Source organism: Rhea pennata, chromosome 17 (genome assembly GCF_028389875.1).
Source record: "Rhea pennata isolate bPtePen1 chromosome 17, bPtePen1.pri, whole genome shotgun sequence".
Taxonomy (NCBI): Eukaryota; Metazoa; Chordata; class Aves; order Rheiformes; family Rheidae; genus Rhea; species Rhea pennata.
Genome location: NC_084679.1, coordinates 3,154,816 through 3,169,087, shown reverse-complemented (window position 1 = coordinate 3,169,087; position 14,272 = coordinate 3,154,816). Strand labels below are relative to the sequence as shown.

Below are 14,272 nucleotides of genomic sequence, written 5' to 3'. Positions count from 1 at the left end.
TTTGCTGTCCATGTTATTTTTAAATCTTTATTCAACTGAAAAAGTTATTAAACTGTAGGCACAAGAACTGCATATAATCAATGAAAGTAGGAAGTGTTCTTAAAATCATTTTTGGCTTTGTGCAAAATCTTCCCCCAGAATATGGTGATATTGTACTGAAGTTTTCTGTTATTGTTCAAATCAGTGAGCTTAGGTTATTGTATTAGGAGTACCACCGATCTCTTTCAGTATAAAGAGATGATGCTGATGCCAAACTAGGGGAGAAATTTGTCTGTTTAGTATGTAAAATAGGCCAGAATAAATAGAGTGCTGATTTGATACAGTGTGACAGAAGGTAGAAAAGCTAGAGTAGGTGGACTAATGTGAGAGGGGGCAGGGTGCTGGAGCAGGCTGTATGTGAATTCTGTCACTTTGAATGGCTCCTGAGGGAGAGTTTCTTTCTCTTAAAAAAAAAAAAAAAAAAAGGAAAATTGAGACTGTTCTTATGTATCTGCTTTACCTTCCTGTGTCTAGGCAGTCTGACTTTTCTTCCTTTCCTTTGGCAGGATGATGATGTGGTCCTCTGGCAAAAAAGAAGGTATGGCAGAGAAACTCCAGTGCCCATGGAGGAAGGCTCCCTCTTGGATGCAGATATGCTTATGTCTGAGTTCACCGACACACTCTTCTCCACACTGTCTTCACATCAGCTGGTTTCCTGGCCAAACCCCAGAGAGATAGGTATTTGCTGGCTGTTAGCTATGTTGATTTTGCAGTGAGAATCTCTAGGAGATGTCTGGTTTGTTTCTTTGCTTTTTTAGTCCTGTTTTATTTTGTGCTTAAGAAAGCATGTCTTACTTTACTGATAAAGATAAAAATAGCCCAGGGAATATAGCTGTTTAGGTTATAAAATTCCAGTTATTCATCCAAATATCATTTCTGTCTTGGCTTCTTACTCAGTGTTCCTGATATAACCTCTAATATGGCTCTGAATAAGTCTGCCCGTCGTGAGCACTGTTTACCTTTATCACTGGTGAAGACGTTGTTTATCTCAAACAATATGTATGTATTTATATGTGCGTATGTGTTTGTGTGTATAAATACATACATATTTCTAAGGAATACCTATTCATTTATGTAGCCTCAAAATCTTTGGGTATGTCCCTTAGAACAGATGAAGTCACATCTGTAAAAACAATCCTGAGAGCTATGCTGTTCTGTCAACCTCTCTCTAACTGAAGGCTCTGACTGGCTAATGGGACAGCAGATGTCCATTATGTACTGTCCTTGCTGCATGAATATCTGAACTGTCTGAGCAACTCCAGAGCCACTGCGGTTTACAAGAAGTGTACATAAAGCAAAATGAAATGGGTGATGGTTTATTTTAAAACACAGTGTTATAAACTGGTGGTTCAGGATCTGATTCACAGCAAGCTGATGTCTTGTGCAGCAGGGACAGGACAGGAGGTCTGGGAGCTGTAAGCTTGTGAGGTGTCCAGGCTAGGCTACCCTAGTTGTTAGTCAGACCTTGAAAGTTTCACCTCTTCATTTTCACTAGTTCAAAGTTTAATTCCCCAACAATCTGATCTCAGAACTTCACTGTAATCCTGAAGCAGAGCAGATGCCCATCCTGTTTCAGCAGCAGTTTTTATGTAAATGTCCTGGCCAAGCCTTGCTGTGGTGTGTTAGTTCTAGCCAAGTGCCAAATTCCTATTGATGTTACTGTGCAGGTGATGCAAAGCTAACCTCTCTTGAATTTTCCAGCTCACCTAGGAAATGCTGACATGATTCAACCAGGGCTTATTCCTCTCCAGCCAAATTTTGATTTCATGGATGCTTTTGAGCCTTTTCAGGGTAAGAATCAGAAATGCTATCAATTAATTTCTTTAAAATTGCAGTGATTTATGAGCTAGTGTTTAACAGAAAACTAAGCTTTACCGATATCTACTCTCTTCAGAAGTTACGAAATTTGACTGAAAGGAGAAGAATATTTGACATTTTCATTGTTGTTTATTTCAAGCAGATGCATGTGTGGGAAGACTCTCTTGTTATTGTGATCCCAACTCCTTGCTTATCCAACTCTGAAAATCACTTTAGGTTTATTTATCCCAGTGTTTGAACTGTGTGACTATTTGTTAATTGTGGCTTTCAGAAGAATGGCTTTTAGATCTTAGGTCATAGAATAATTAAATACAGAATATCAGATGAAGATAGGAGAACTTTTTGCGTTAATCATCGCCCACAGAATCACTAAGGTTTTCCCATTTAACACTTCTTAAAGATGAAATGTCAGCTCCTGTGTTTAAGAGTTGAAAACATTTTTGTTTGCCTGGAACATTTGCTGGTCCTCTCAAAAGTTACATATGACATTACTCCTGACAGCTTTGACTGTTATGAATTTTGAAGGAAGTTATATCTATTTGCTGGGGCTGCATGCAGTTTGCATCAGCTTATTGAGTTATGTGGGACAGGTGGGAATCAGCTCTTGACTATCTGCATATTGGTGAACCTTAAACAGTGCACTGAATTTGTGTGATTCTTGGCTTCTATAAAAAGTGAAGAAACCTACCTTGAGGAGATCAGTTCCTCTGGAACACAACATTTAATTTCTTAGTCAGCAGTTGCGTGAAACAAAAATCTTGTGGTCTTGTTATTTTCTAAGTAATATTTAGATTCCTGTGTATTTGTGTTACTTAGCAATGCTGTCTCATCAATATGAAAAATAGAAGATTAATAATCGGCTTCTCATATTTCAGATTTGTTCGCATCCAGTCGTTCCAGTAATTATTTCCCCTCTGTGTCTGCCGTCAGTTCAGTTACAACAGACAGCAGCAGCCATTCTTCTCAGGTAAGGTTGGTTCTTGAGGTTTACAACACTCAACTCAAACAAGTATGTGTCATATAGACTTTCAGTTATGAGCCATGTTCTCTGCTTCAGAAGGAATTGAGAAGAGGCTCAGATGAAAAGTTTCAGGGGTCAACTCTGAATCAGAAATATTTTTCTTTTCTGTCAGTCTCCTGTCCTGCCGTCAGGTTCATTACCCAACGCACTTCCAACGGGGAGCCTCAGTGATGGACTGATTGCTTCCTCAGTACCTGCTCCTGTCATTCCTGATGTTGGCACTGACCAGTGCTCGAGCATTAGAAGTGGGGAATCTTTCATCCAGCCAGCGGACTTCACTCCTGACTCGTCTCTCAGCGGGCCACAACCTTTTGTCCCAGTATTTCAAACTCCTCTGCCACTGCTTCAACCTGCAACCCCACAGCACCAGTCCCCGTTGCCTGCAGTGCCTCTGAATACTGGTTTAAGCTCTCCACCATCTGCTTTTGCTGCCCCAGAAACCCAAAAGTTTGGGCTCTGTGAATCTACAGTTATCACCCACACAGCTTCTGCTACGCTGACCCACAATGCCCCTGCCACCACCTTCAGCCAGAGCCAGAACCTTGTCCTGGCAACACAGCAGCCAGGGGCAGGAGTGCCTTGTAACCTGGCTTTCCAGACTGCTGTCCTGCAGGGGCATCCCCAGCCCCAGGTTCAGTCCCAGCTGACATTCGCACTCCCTAAAGCTGTTCCCCTGGCCAGTGCTGGAACAAGGCCCAAACAGTCACAAAAAATAGTGCCTGCTCCGAAGCCTGAAACAGTGTCCTTAGTGTTAAAGAATGCCTTCATCGCCCCAGGTGAGAGGCGTTGGATCGGTGTTTCTCTTTACTGAGTGGGTCTACTAGGAGGGAGTGATCTTGCTTTTCTTTTTAAAATAATGACTGAAAATGCAGCTTGCTAAGTGTGTCCTAGGGACCCACAAATCCTCTGGAATGTGGCTACATGCTACACTGCACGATGGGGTGCTCTGGACTGCTGCTAGGACTGGAAGCAATTCTGTTGAGAGTGTGCAAAGAGACTGCTAAAGGGGTGGTTTGCTGCGCAGTTTTCAGCCCCAAGGTTGTATCTCCTTGTAAAATCTGTGCTGAGCTCTGTAGATGCATCTACCTATGGGTTGACTAGAACTCTGCACTCCTGCCCCATAGAAGCCTTGATTTTGATATTTAAAGCTGTTCTGATTACCTCTGCTCCACTTAGGCACACAGCAGAATAGGAAGATGCAGGGAGACAAGTGTGGGATGGAGAATGGCAAGTTTGTCCCTGTCACTGACTCATCTGATTGGCTTGGACAAGTCACTTTGCTTATCTGTGCATCACTACCCTCTGTAATACCAGGGTAGTATCTACCTGCTTCAGCTGTATTCTGAGGCTGGGCTTAGTGTGCGTGAAACTGTTTGAGACATAGTGCCGGGGTTGACGAGGGAATGTCTGTTGGAATGTGCTGGTGCATGCAGGGAGAAGCATGGGAGCACAGATTTGCAGACAATTACTGGACTGATGGGAACCAAACATTTAAGTGGGATAGGACATGGAGCATGCAGGGAATCGGGAATCTTTGCCTCAAACAATCTAAAGATTCCTGAGATGATGTCAGGAGTATGTGATCTTTTTAGTTCAATGAATCACTGTTTAACTGATAAGCTGAGACCTCCACAATTGCATTCCTTGGGCATGATTTGGAGAAATTTATGCTGCAGGAGGCTGAGAACAGCAAATATGAGCAGAGAGAGAGTTTTGCTGGCAGTTCTTGTGGCAGGACAGGCAATACACTTTTTCTTGAGATTATTGCATACTATCTTCAGACTTGTACTGGATGATGGCAGAGTGGCCTCAGCCACCTGAAATGTGCCACAGTAATCCAAGAAAACCCCTGCCTGGAGGAATGTCATGAAACAGGCTTTGCTAGGGAGTAGGTGTGTCTGCCAGGGACTGGCACTGTTATTACCCATCAATAAATCGCTGTTCAGGAGTAGAACAGACCTGAGGATGTAATTCTAGCATGTCACTGGGAACAAGTTAGTCCACAGTTAATAGCACTAGGGTACACCTGGCCCTATTTCTGCCTGTAGCCTGTTATGAAGCAAGAGACAATGTACCTTCAGCAGTCAAGACCTGCATTACTTATCTAGTAAAACATTGTAGGCAATGCTCGTTGCCAGAAAGCCTTTGCTCCTAGCTTACTCAGTGCCTCCTTAGTTATATACCTTGTTCCTCATCCTGTATGTCACTTTTCCCATGCCTTAGGAGTTACTTCTGCACTATAAAAACCAACAGTTTTGTTTCTCATCCAGACTTATTTTTTGTTTCTCATTCGTGGCAGTAGCATGTGTTCAGGGATCACAGTGCTCCAAAATCACTGTGACCTCAGGCTCAAAGTTCAAGACTGGAGTTTCATTTTTGGCAATTGAGTAAACATTAGTACTCGTAACTGAGGCATTTATGCCTGTCATGTGTGTTCAGGACACACAGATCACCTCATGACTATAAAGTGAATTGCATTATAACCTTCTTTGGAAAGGGATATATTATGTTTATTGTCATGTGAAATAAAGACTCAGAAATCTGTTCCAGTTATCTCATCAGGTGCAAGATTTCACATGAAAAAGAACTGTGCTTCAATTCTACAGCTTAAATGTTCTAATTTGGAGAGGAGAGTTTACAGAAGATGCATATGTAGGATGGAAACCTCTGAAGGGGCATCTAAACATGCTGATTGTTGCAGTTACCCAAATGTGGAAGTCAGAAATACCACATTTGTGCAGTAGAATTAGTGCACTGGTAAGAGCAGGCTCTTCTGTTTATTATAGATGTCATGAGTACAGCTGGACAGTACGGCAGTGAACAGTGGAAAGGGGATAATTCCAACTTTGTGGGTGGGAATGCTCAGATCAAAAGTGAGCTACCTGTATCAGTGAGAGTGACTATGCTCTCTACCAGATAAACCTGGGTGCTAGATACACAGCAGGACCTCCAGGAGTTGTGCAATCCACAGGACTTTCCAATAGAGGCAGTACAAAAACTTTAGCTGATGCAAAACATTAGGTATCAGGTATTGTCTCCTTGTTTTGCTCTATGTAGTCTTCAGTATCCTCATGCTAAACTGCTGAGGTGTGAGTTGGCGACGGTTGAACTATTCTGACTCTTTTCATACATCATGACTTACCAGTACAAAGAAGAGCTGAGGCCATGCTATGTGTCATGTAAAGTGGCTGTAAACTCAGATGGTGAGAGGAGATAGAGTGAGGTGGTAAAGGAGTGAAAATTTAATACATGGACAAGGAAGCACGAAGTGAGAATGTGCATCCCTCAGATGGTTTCTGTCAGGGATCAGCAGAGCAAGACTGAGATCCAAGCAGCATGGATGTGAGAGGAGAGGTGATGAAGATGATCCTCCTCCTGTGAAACCCAGCTATGATGCAATGAAGACATGTTGTATGTCCCTGATTTACTAGATATCTCTGTAAATGTACCTTGAAATAGTAACAGTCATACTAGAAGCCTCAGAAATAGTTGTGGTGTTAGAGTCCTGTCTACTGGATTTATGGGACCGAGATTATTAAACTAGTAGCATTCCATGTTGCAAATAGGTGCCCATTAAACTATTCCCCTGTTCCATGCCAAGTTATTTCATACAAAATAATCTCCAATCTTTTTTCTGTCTCTTTAACTGTTCTAACTTAATTGTGTTCTTCAGCTGCCTTTCAGGGACAGTCCAGAGCTGTGATTGTTACTCCAGCACCTTTAAAAAGAGAGGGGATTTTGACTCCAGCCATGTCTCAGTCTAATGTTGCAATTACACCAGCTGGAATTGCCAGAGTAAGGAGAAGAAAAAATATTTTTCTTTTTAGGTGTGTTGCTTGCAAATAGCTAGAGCTGTAATGTGCTCAGGAGGCTAACTAGTCTCCTAAATCTCTCCTGTTACCCAGCATATATGCTTGTACATTCAGCATTATGGTTTGCTTATTTTTATTTTCACTACTTCGTGTGCCTGGAAGCGCTATCTAGTCTTCACAGCCTCTGTCTCACACAACGTGATTATAAAGATGCATGTATATGCAGTATTGTGGAGATAATTTATGCCTTTTTTTTAATCATCCAGAAGCTAGAAAGATAGCGCGCGCAACTTTCCAATTACAAATTGGAAAGTGTGCCTTCAGTACCTGAACCAATATATTTTTCCAATATGTTACATAGAAGAAGAGAGAAGTAAGTTTTAGTATATTGTGTTCTTGACATGTTGTAATACTGCATTAAGTTACGAAGAGACACTGGTCTCCTGCCAGAAGTCTGACTTCAGTCCCTGCCAGTTTCTCACATTAGCCTTTGTTTCATGTCATCAGATTGTTTATCATGTATTATTTTGTCACTTGTAGTGAAAAGCAAGGTAACAAATCTCTCTCTCTCTCCCTCTCTCTCTCTCTCCATGTTTTTCCCTGTGCTGTTCCCAGGCTCCGGGGGTGACAGAGTTCCACAGTAACATTCTGGTTGGTCCAGCACAGCAAGCGCCAAGTAGCCAACAAACCCAGTCCGCAGTCTCGCACCTCTTCTCTCCAGGCGTAGTCCAGGATGTGTTGGTGAAAGGAGAGCAAATCCCGTCCCACAGTAGCAGTTCACAAGTTCCCTCGCCTACACCTAGTAAGTTAGAAAGCTCCAAGCGTTGTCTCTGCTGCATGTGCAAGAGCATTTACATTGGTTAGGTAAGATGTAAAAGAGCCTGTAAGATTTCACTGAACAGAGGTCCCAGAATAATTTTTGAAGGAACAGCTTTTTAGGCCCTTTTACCCTGCAGCTTCACTTGCGTCCAATTGTTTCCAATATTTGTTTTAAACTGTCGTTTAACAGTTGCTGTGATTTTGTGCTTTCTGTGACTCCTTTCTAAAAGGAAGCACCATCATTTTCACAGAGAAATAATCAAACCGATTTGAAAGACACCTATGTAGAAAGTGCTGAATAATTTTGTTGTTCAGTATTGTAATTATGATTTTTTGATCAGAGGATCTCAGATACAATTCGCATTATGGTAGGTAGGTGCAAAGATTCCTTTGGTATATGTGTTGATAGAGGAGTTTAGAGAGATGCATGCTCATTTCACTGGCAAATGGATTGTAAGTATTAGTCAGGTCCCAGGCTTTTAGAGCCTCAAATGAGCGTCTAGCAGAACAGTGGAATTAGAGCCTGCACATTCAGTATATTTTTGCTTTGTATGTGAGAGGAGTATGATATATCGATATTCTCATGTCATGAAATATTAAGCTTTCCAAGTAATCTTGACTAGCATTTAGCTGCTGTGTCAATGAATATAACTTAGTTGACTATATTTTGATTGTGTTCTGAATAGAAACTTCTCAGGAGTTACATTTGCTACAAAAAGTCCTTTTGTATATGACTTGTCTTTCTTTTCTTTTATGAAGGCAGAGACTGTCAGAATTCAGGTCAAGCTTCCCCCTGCACTTCCGAGCAGAGCCCCAGTCCTCAGTCTCCTCAGAACAGCTGCTCAGGAAAACCTACCACTGACCCTCAGATAGCTGCATTGAAGGTGTGTGTCCTTTCCTTGGAAATACTTTTCTTGTTTGCCTTTGTAGCTCTTTTCTTTTTTTTTTTTTTTTTTTTTCCCTCTCCTCTCCCAATGTCTGAGTGTGGACTAGAGAGTAACTAGTGCTTTGGGAGCAGTGAAATATTTGTTTCTTGGGCTTGGCTTACACTGCATCTGTGCTGCTCTGTTCAATTTAAAATGTCAGACTTTAACACCATGCTTCATTCCTGGTCCCAGAGGGTCCAGGCTTAACTGTAGCTCTGCAGGTCATTATGGTCATGACAGTAGTTCCTGCTGTGGCTCACAGGAGTCTTACGACAGGTTTCAGTTTGCTTGGTCAAAGATTTCAGGATTAGTTTTCTAAACGTGGCTTTTAGCCATTGTTCTGTTGGAGCTCCTCTGGTTCTTCAGGCCTGCAGGGCCTTGGCCATTCCTGGAGTTCTTGACCTGCTGAGCTTATACATGTTTCCAGTGTTGCTGTGCTGCTTCACAGAGGAATTCCTGTTTGGAGCACAGAAGCTACTGGTTACAGCTGGAAAACACTCTGGGAATTATTGGGATAAGATGGCAACTGAAAGTGCTGGTTGTACCTTATACCTTGTCAGAACATATTCTTGGATGATATGAAAAACTTCTCCACAAAAAATAACCAATTTCATGAAAATCAACTCTAACCCTCCATCCATTCTGTTGTGAAAGAAGTGTTATTTAATCATTTTGCAAGTGACAACCCCCTTTTCGCTTCTCTCTCTTTTTACACCCCATGAGCTGGTGCTTCTCTCTCTCTTTACACTCCATGAGTTGGTGTCAGCTTGGATAATCCTGAGGCAGAGAGGGGAATTTAAACCTTTGCAGCCTGTGATTGTACCTAGTTCTATTTCTGTTACAGAGGAGGATCAGAGTGCTACTTGCTGAGTGTTCTGCAAGATATTCATGGTAGCTTGCAGTTCTTTGCTGAACGTAAACGTTCGCGATCAGTTGTTGCAGCCTATTGTTGCTGCTAAAGAGTAAGTTAACAAAGGAACAAATTCCTTTGGGGAAAAAAAATAAAACAACCTTCTTTCGTGATCCCCAGATGGGAATGAAGACATGGTTTTGATGAGTAAGTAGCCACCAGATGGAGCAGTGTTCTTAAAAGTAGGGGCACTGCAATGAGACAGGCTTTATAGCTGTTCCAGCTTACTCTGTTGACAGGAATTGTATTGAATGTTTTCTATCAGTAACTCTTTTCTAAGACAGGAGAGAAACTGTGAGATTTGCCTGTCTCCAGGCAAATGGTTAGACTAAGCAATTCCATTATTGCAGGGTAAAATTGTTTCTTCAGTGTGGAGAAACATGGAGGACACTGGAAATCTCAATTCTGCTCTGGGACCTGCATATGATTTGTTTTTGAGCAGCCACTTAACTGCTTTATTGCATACTTTTCTTTCATTATAAAATGGGGTGGTAGTGATTTAATATTGGGACACCCGGTTCTGCAGAGAAACACATTTTCAAAGTACAAATGCCTTATTTTCTTCCAAGGATTGTGTAGAAATAGCTTCTAAGTTTTTAATGCTACAAATGAAAATGTTAATTACTGATAAAAGTTTTATCCTTAGTGTAGGTCACAGCTGCGGATACTTTTCCTTGTCTGCAGGTGACACCAGCAGACAAATTTGCATGTCCCTAAATACAGAATTAGACTTCAGAAAAGAGAATTGTTTAACAATCTTGAAGAAAGTAGGAATTTTTACTTTAAAAAGAAAACTTACAATGTTTGGAATTGAATGTAATAAACTGGACACGTTTTAATTTCTCAAATAATTGTTTAAAAGTTTATAGCCATGTTGTTTGGACTAAGAAGATTGAATGCCATAATTCAACAAAAATCACACTGTGAATTTCAGTAGCTGAAATAATTGTAGAAGTAGAACGGTAGAGGAAAACAGCATAGATTGAGCTGATTTTCTTTATGCAGAATCGAAGAATGAAGCATATTTCAGCAGAACAAAAACGAAGGTTTAATATCAAGATTGGTTTCAGTACTTTGAACAGCTTGGTTTCAGCCAACTCCAAGTCGGTAAGTAACTTGTCATCACTAACAGTTTAATATGAAATTTGAGAAACTATGAGCCATTCTGAAAAGAATTGTTAATAAAATTAATCACTCTGCTATTGACTAAGAATATCAGGCAGTCAGTGAAGATACTTGAACTGGGGGACTTGGAAAGGGAAGGAGGAGAAATTTGTGGCTTCTTGTCAGAAAATTGTGAGAGCACCCTTTTTCTTTCAGATAGTCTGCTTTCAATGCATTTCAAACATTCAGCAAATCTTACCTGGTGAGATGCCGTGGCTTTAAAGCCAACAGGGAAAGAAGAAAACTGATACTTGCAGTCCTTCTCCCAGCAACCCAGTAGTAATTTTGTCATGTGTGCAGCATAGTTGACTTTGTATTTACTGTTATGTCGCTTTTCTTCTGACATAGTGGTGTTTTACACTCACTCACGATGTTCTGTTCCCCTTAGCTGGCATTAAGAAGGGTATGTCTAGACAGTGTTGTGAGCTTATTCTGCCTGCACCATGAGCTAGCCGGAAGACAGGTAGATGTCATTGATATGGATGTTGAGTCTGACCTAATACACCTTGATGTTGAGCCTGAGCTAATACATCTTTCTATGAGAACAATTTGTTAGCTTAGGCTTCACGTTGTGAAGCAGCTCTACCGCTTTTGGTCAGCTAGGAACATGGCAGAGCAACCTCGTGCAGCTGCAGATATGGTTGAAACATGTCAGTGCATCAAAGGATGAAAAGTGTCCAGCGAGATTTCTGGAAGTTTCTGCATTTTCTACTCCTGATGGAGTTAGGAGCCTGACTACTTCAGATGATTTTGAAAATCCCACTAGATCTCTTGACAACCAGTATCACCTTCAAGAATTTGGCTGTGTGTCTGCAGACTTGAAAATATTCTCAATTTTTTTCCTCTGTTGCTCATCTTCTATGCATACAATAATAGAGGGAGAAAAAAAAATCCCAGTTGATTTCTCAGTGTCAAATGGGCTTGGGCAAATGGCTTTGTTTGAATCAAGAACGTATTTTGTCTATGCTAGCTAACTTATCTCACTAAACTGAAAGCAAAATCATTGCAACATAGGCTTGTCAGCACAACAGAGTTCTAAATGTCCTTTAAACACAAGAACGTTCTAAGCAGCATATTGATTGATTTCTTTACATCACTTTTATATACATTTAGGCTGTAAGTTACCAGAATTTCACTTCCTATTTTGAATAACCTATTTGAAAAGTAGGCAGTTTTGAAAACTTAAATAAAATGTTGGCTTGTTTTGTTTTTCAAGTACAAATTTTTAATTCTTTCATCAAAACTGGAAGAAGTTTTTGAAAAAGATCTGTGGCATTATTTCTATTTCCTTTGGTGATAGCTAGCTCATGATACCTCTGTTTAGTAACTTCAGGCTTCCCAAATCAAGCAATCTAAATCATCAACTTGGAATGATGCTTCTAACAGCACAGTAAGTGTATCAGGAAATGCAGCACATCCCTCCTAAAAATTGTAAATATTTTTAAAAGGACAAATAATTAAATATAGCATTTTAATACTTCTTGAAGTACTTCTTCCAAGAAAGAACACAGTAGCAAAAATAAAATTTGGAGTAGAAGAAAACAATTGTAAACACCTTTCTCTGTGCTAGTGTGCAAATGGGAGTCAGAGAAATGAGAATGTTAACATAGTGTTTCTGCCTGCCTATCTATGTGCTTTGCTAGGGTGAAGAAACTTAAAGGTGCTGAAGTGCTTTTCTGGGTGTTACAACAGGTTAGGGGCAAATTCTTCATCTGTTCAGCTTTGTTCCAGAAAGTGAGCTGTATGTTTGTGTTTGGTCTAGATCAGCCATGCAATCACTCTCCAGAAAACAGTAGAATATATCGCTAAACTACAGCAGGAAAGAACACAGATGCAAGAGGAAACCAGGCGTCTTCGGGAAGAAATCGAGGAGCTAAACGCTACCATCATGTGAGATTTGGGGAGATTTCTGTAATGAAGCCATGCAGGTGGAATGTTGCTTTGGCTAACAACAGGGGATGTTTGCCTCAGGTGTCATGCCAAACAACAAATGGGTATAGAGGACAAGTACAGTTGCTACCAGCTTCCAGACAAAAAAACCAAAGTTGTTGTGGAATGGGCACTGGTAGCAAACTGTATAGATTTTCAGCAAGTTCTGACCATGAATGCACATCAGTGGTAGCATCAGAAAAGCTACATCAGGTTAGTTAGAATAATTCAGAAATAGAGACAGTGATGATTGTTTTTAAAGCTAGGCTTACTGGAGATCAAGCACTCCAACTCTTCGTGATAACTTTGCTGCAGCTTTCTTTCCAAATGCAACCTATTTTTGTTGGAAGCAATATAGCTAAGTAGGTAGGAACTAGATCTTGGAATTAAGGAGCCTTGCTGCTGACTGAATGTAACCTTGATCAAGTCAGTTCACCTTTCTGGTGCCTCAGTTTCCTCCATGAGTTTATGCTATTTAGGCTTTATTGCAAAGCATGTTGAGATCCCCAGTGTTTTTTCTTCCATCCACAGAAGTGTTAGGCGTTATGTAATTAGGCTAACCAATATATCAAAACCTTTTATTATTTTTTAAAGTATGATAACATCTGTTTGGTTTTATTTTAAACTGATCTCTTTCCTAAGAATCTTTGTAACATTTTCTTCTGTAATATTGCTCAGGAGTAAGTCTGTAAATTTTTCCTTAACTTCTAATTTGCTTTTTTCTGAGAGGATGCCAAAAACAATTTGTTATGTGTTATACTTTGTTTTTAGTTTTGTTTGTCATAAGAAGTGTGTAGCAGCTTGAGAAGTTGCTTTGCTACATGAATGTAGACAAAATTGATTGGAAAACAGTATGTATTCCTGGCCATAACAAATAAATACTGGGTGGACCTTTTAGTAGGAAGCTACCTCGGTCTGAGAAACTGGGGATGCATGTTTTCCTCACCTTACATTTTAATTTGCAAGGGGAGTATGTCCTTTGTAGTGAGATGCTGACCTCGGGATATCTTCTTTTCAGTTCTTGTCAACAGCAGCTCCCTGCTACAGGGGTTCCCATAACATGGCAAAGATTTGATCACATGAGGAGTATGTTCGATGAGTATGTCAGAAACAGGACCCTCCAGAACTGGAAGTTTTGGATTGTATCCTTTAATATTAATCTTTTGAATATCAGATTTGGTATTGATGTGTTTGGAACCAAGAACTCTGGATTCTGATACTGAGATTTTAAACTAAGTAAAGTAACTTATTTCCTCAGTTTTCACATCTATATGGGGATGTGAATCCTTGCCTTATAGGCTGTTATGAGGCAGAACTCATTCACTGTTTCAAGTAAATTAGAAAAACAGAGGACTTTAATGTAACAGTGAAAATGACTGTTTAAAGAAAATCTCCCACATGTTTGCTAATCGGAGAACATATTTATTTTATGTTGCTCCAAGATGTTAAATGCCTCCAGAACTTGGAAGAGAGAGAGCATGGTAGAGTTACCAGGGATGAAGATAGGAGTCTGGGTAGCTAGTGGTACATGATGCTGGGTGGAAGAGAAAGGCGGTTGAAGTTGGTGACAGTTCATAGGCAAAGCAGTGTTCCCAAATCTCCCTTTGCAGGTCAGAATGTAATTCTGAGGGAACAGTTGTTCTATCAGCTGGGTTGAATCCTTAGCATATGGTGATATATTTTAGAATATCTTGCAGTAAAAGCTGACAAGGCCCAGGGGAAGGTACTAATGAAAAATGAAATGACTGTAAGAAAGAGAAGGAAGCTTCATTACAAATCTGAAAATACTGTAGTTTCTGTTGCATGTACAAGGGAAATGAGTAATGTGGTCTTG

The 14,272-nt window shown here is 40.4% G+C and overlaps 1 protein-coding gene across 6 annotated transcripts in view; it reads left to right on the top strand.

The window, feature by feature from the left end:
- Positions 1–14,272, top strand: part of MLXIP (MLX interacting protein) — a 55,335-nt gene that overhangs the window by 30,245 nt on the left and 10,818 nt on the right. For 4 of the 6 annotated variants that reach the window (XR_009960154.1, XR_009960153.1, XM_062589994.1 and 1 more), the window contains 10 exons: positions 546–717; positions 1,741–1,830; positions 2,733–2,824; positions 2,991–3,654; positions 6,552–6,673; positions 7,306–7,492; positions 8,269–8,393; positions 10,351–10,452; positions 12,272–12,399; positions 13,457–13,580. Coding sequence is in view for 3 of the 6 variants with exons in the window: in XM_062589994.1 (XP_062445978.1) it covers positions 546–717; positions 1,741–1,830; positions 2,733–2,824; positions 2,991–3,654; positions 6,552–6,673; positions 7,306–7,492; positions 8,269–8,393; positions 10,351–10,452; positions 12,272–12,399; positions 13,457–13,580 (1,806 nt within the window). In the remaining 3 variants the exon portion in view is untranslated. The remainder of the gene's footprint in view (positions 1–545; positions 718–1,740; positions 1,831–2,732; positions 2,825–2,990; positions 3,655–6,551; positions 6,674–7,305; positions 7,493–8,268; positions 8,394–10,350; positions 10,453–12,271; positions 12,400–13,456; positions 13,581–14,272) is intronic. The other 2 variants (XR_009960155.1, XM_062589995.1) reach the window with 2 other exon arrangements.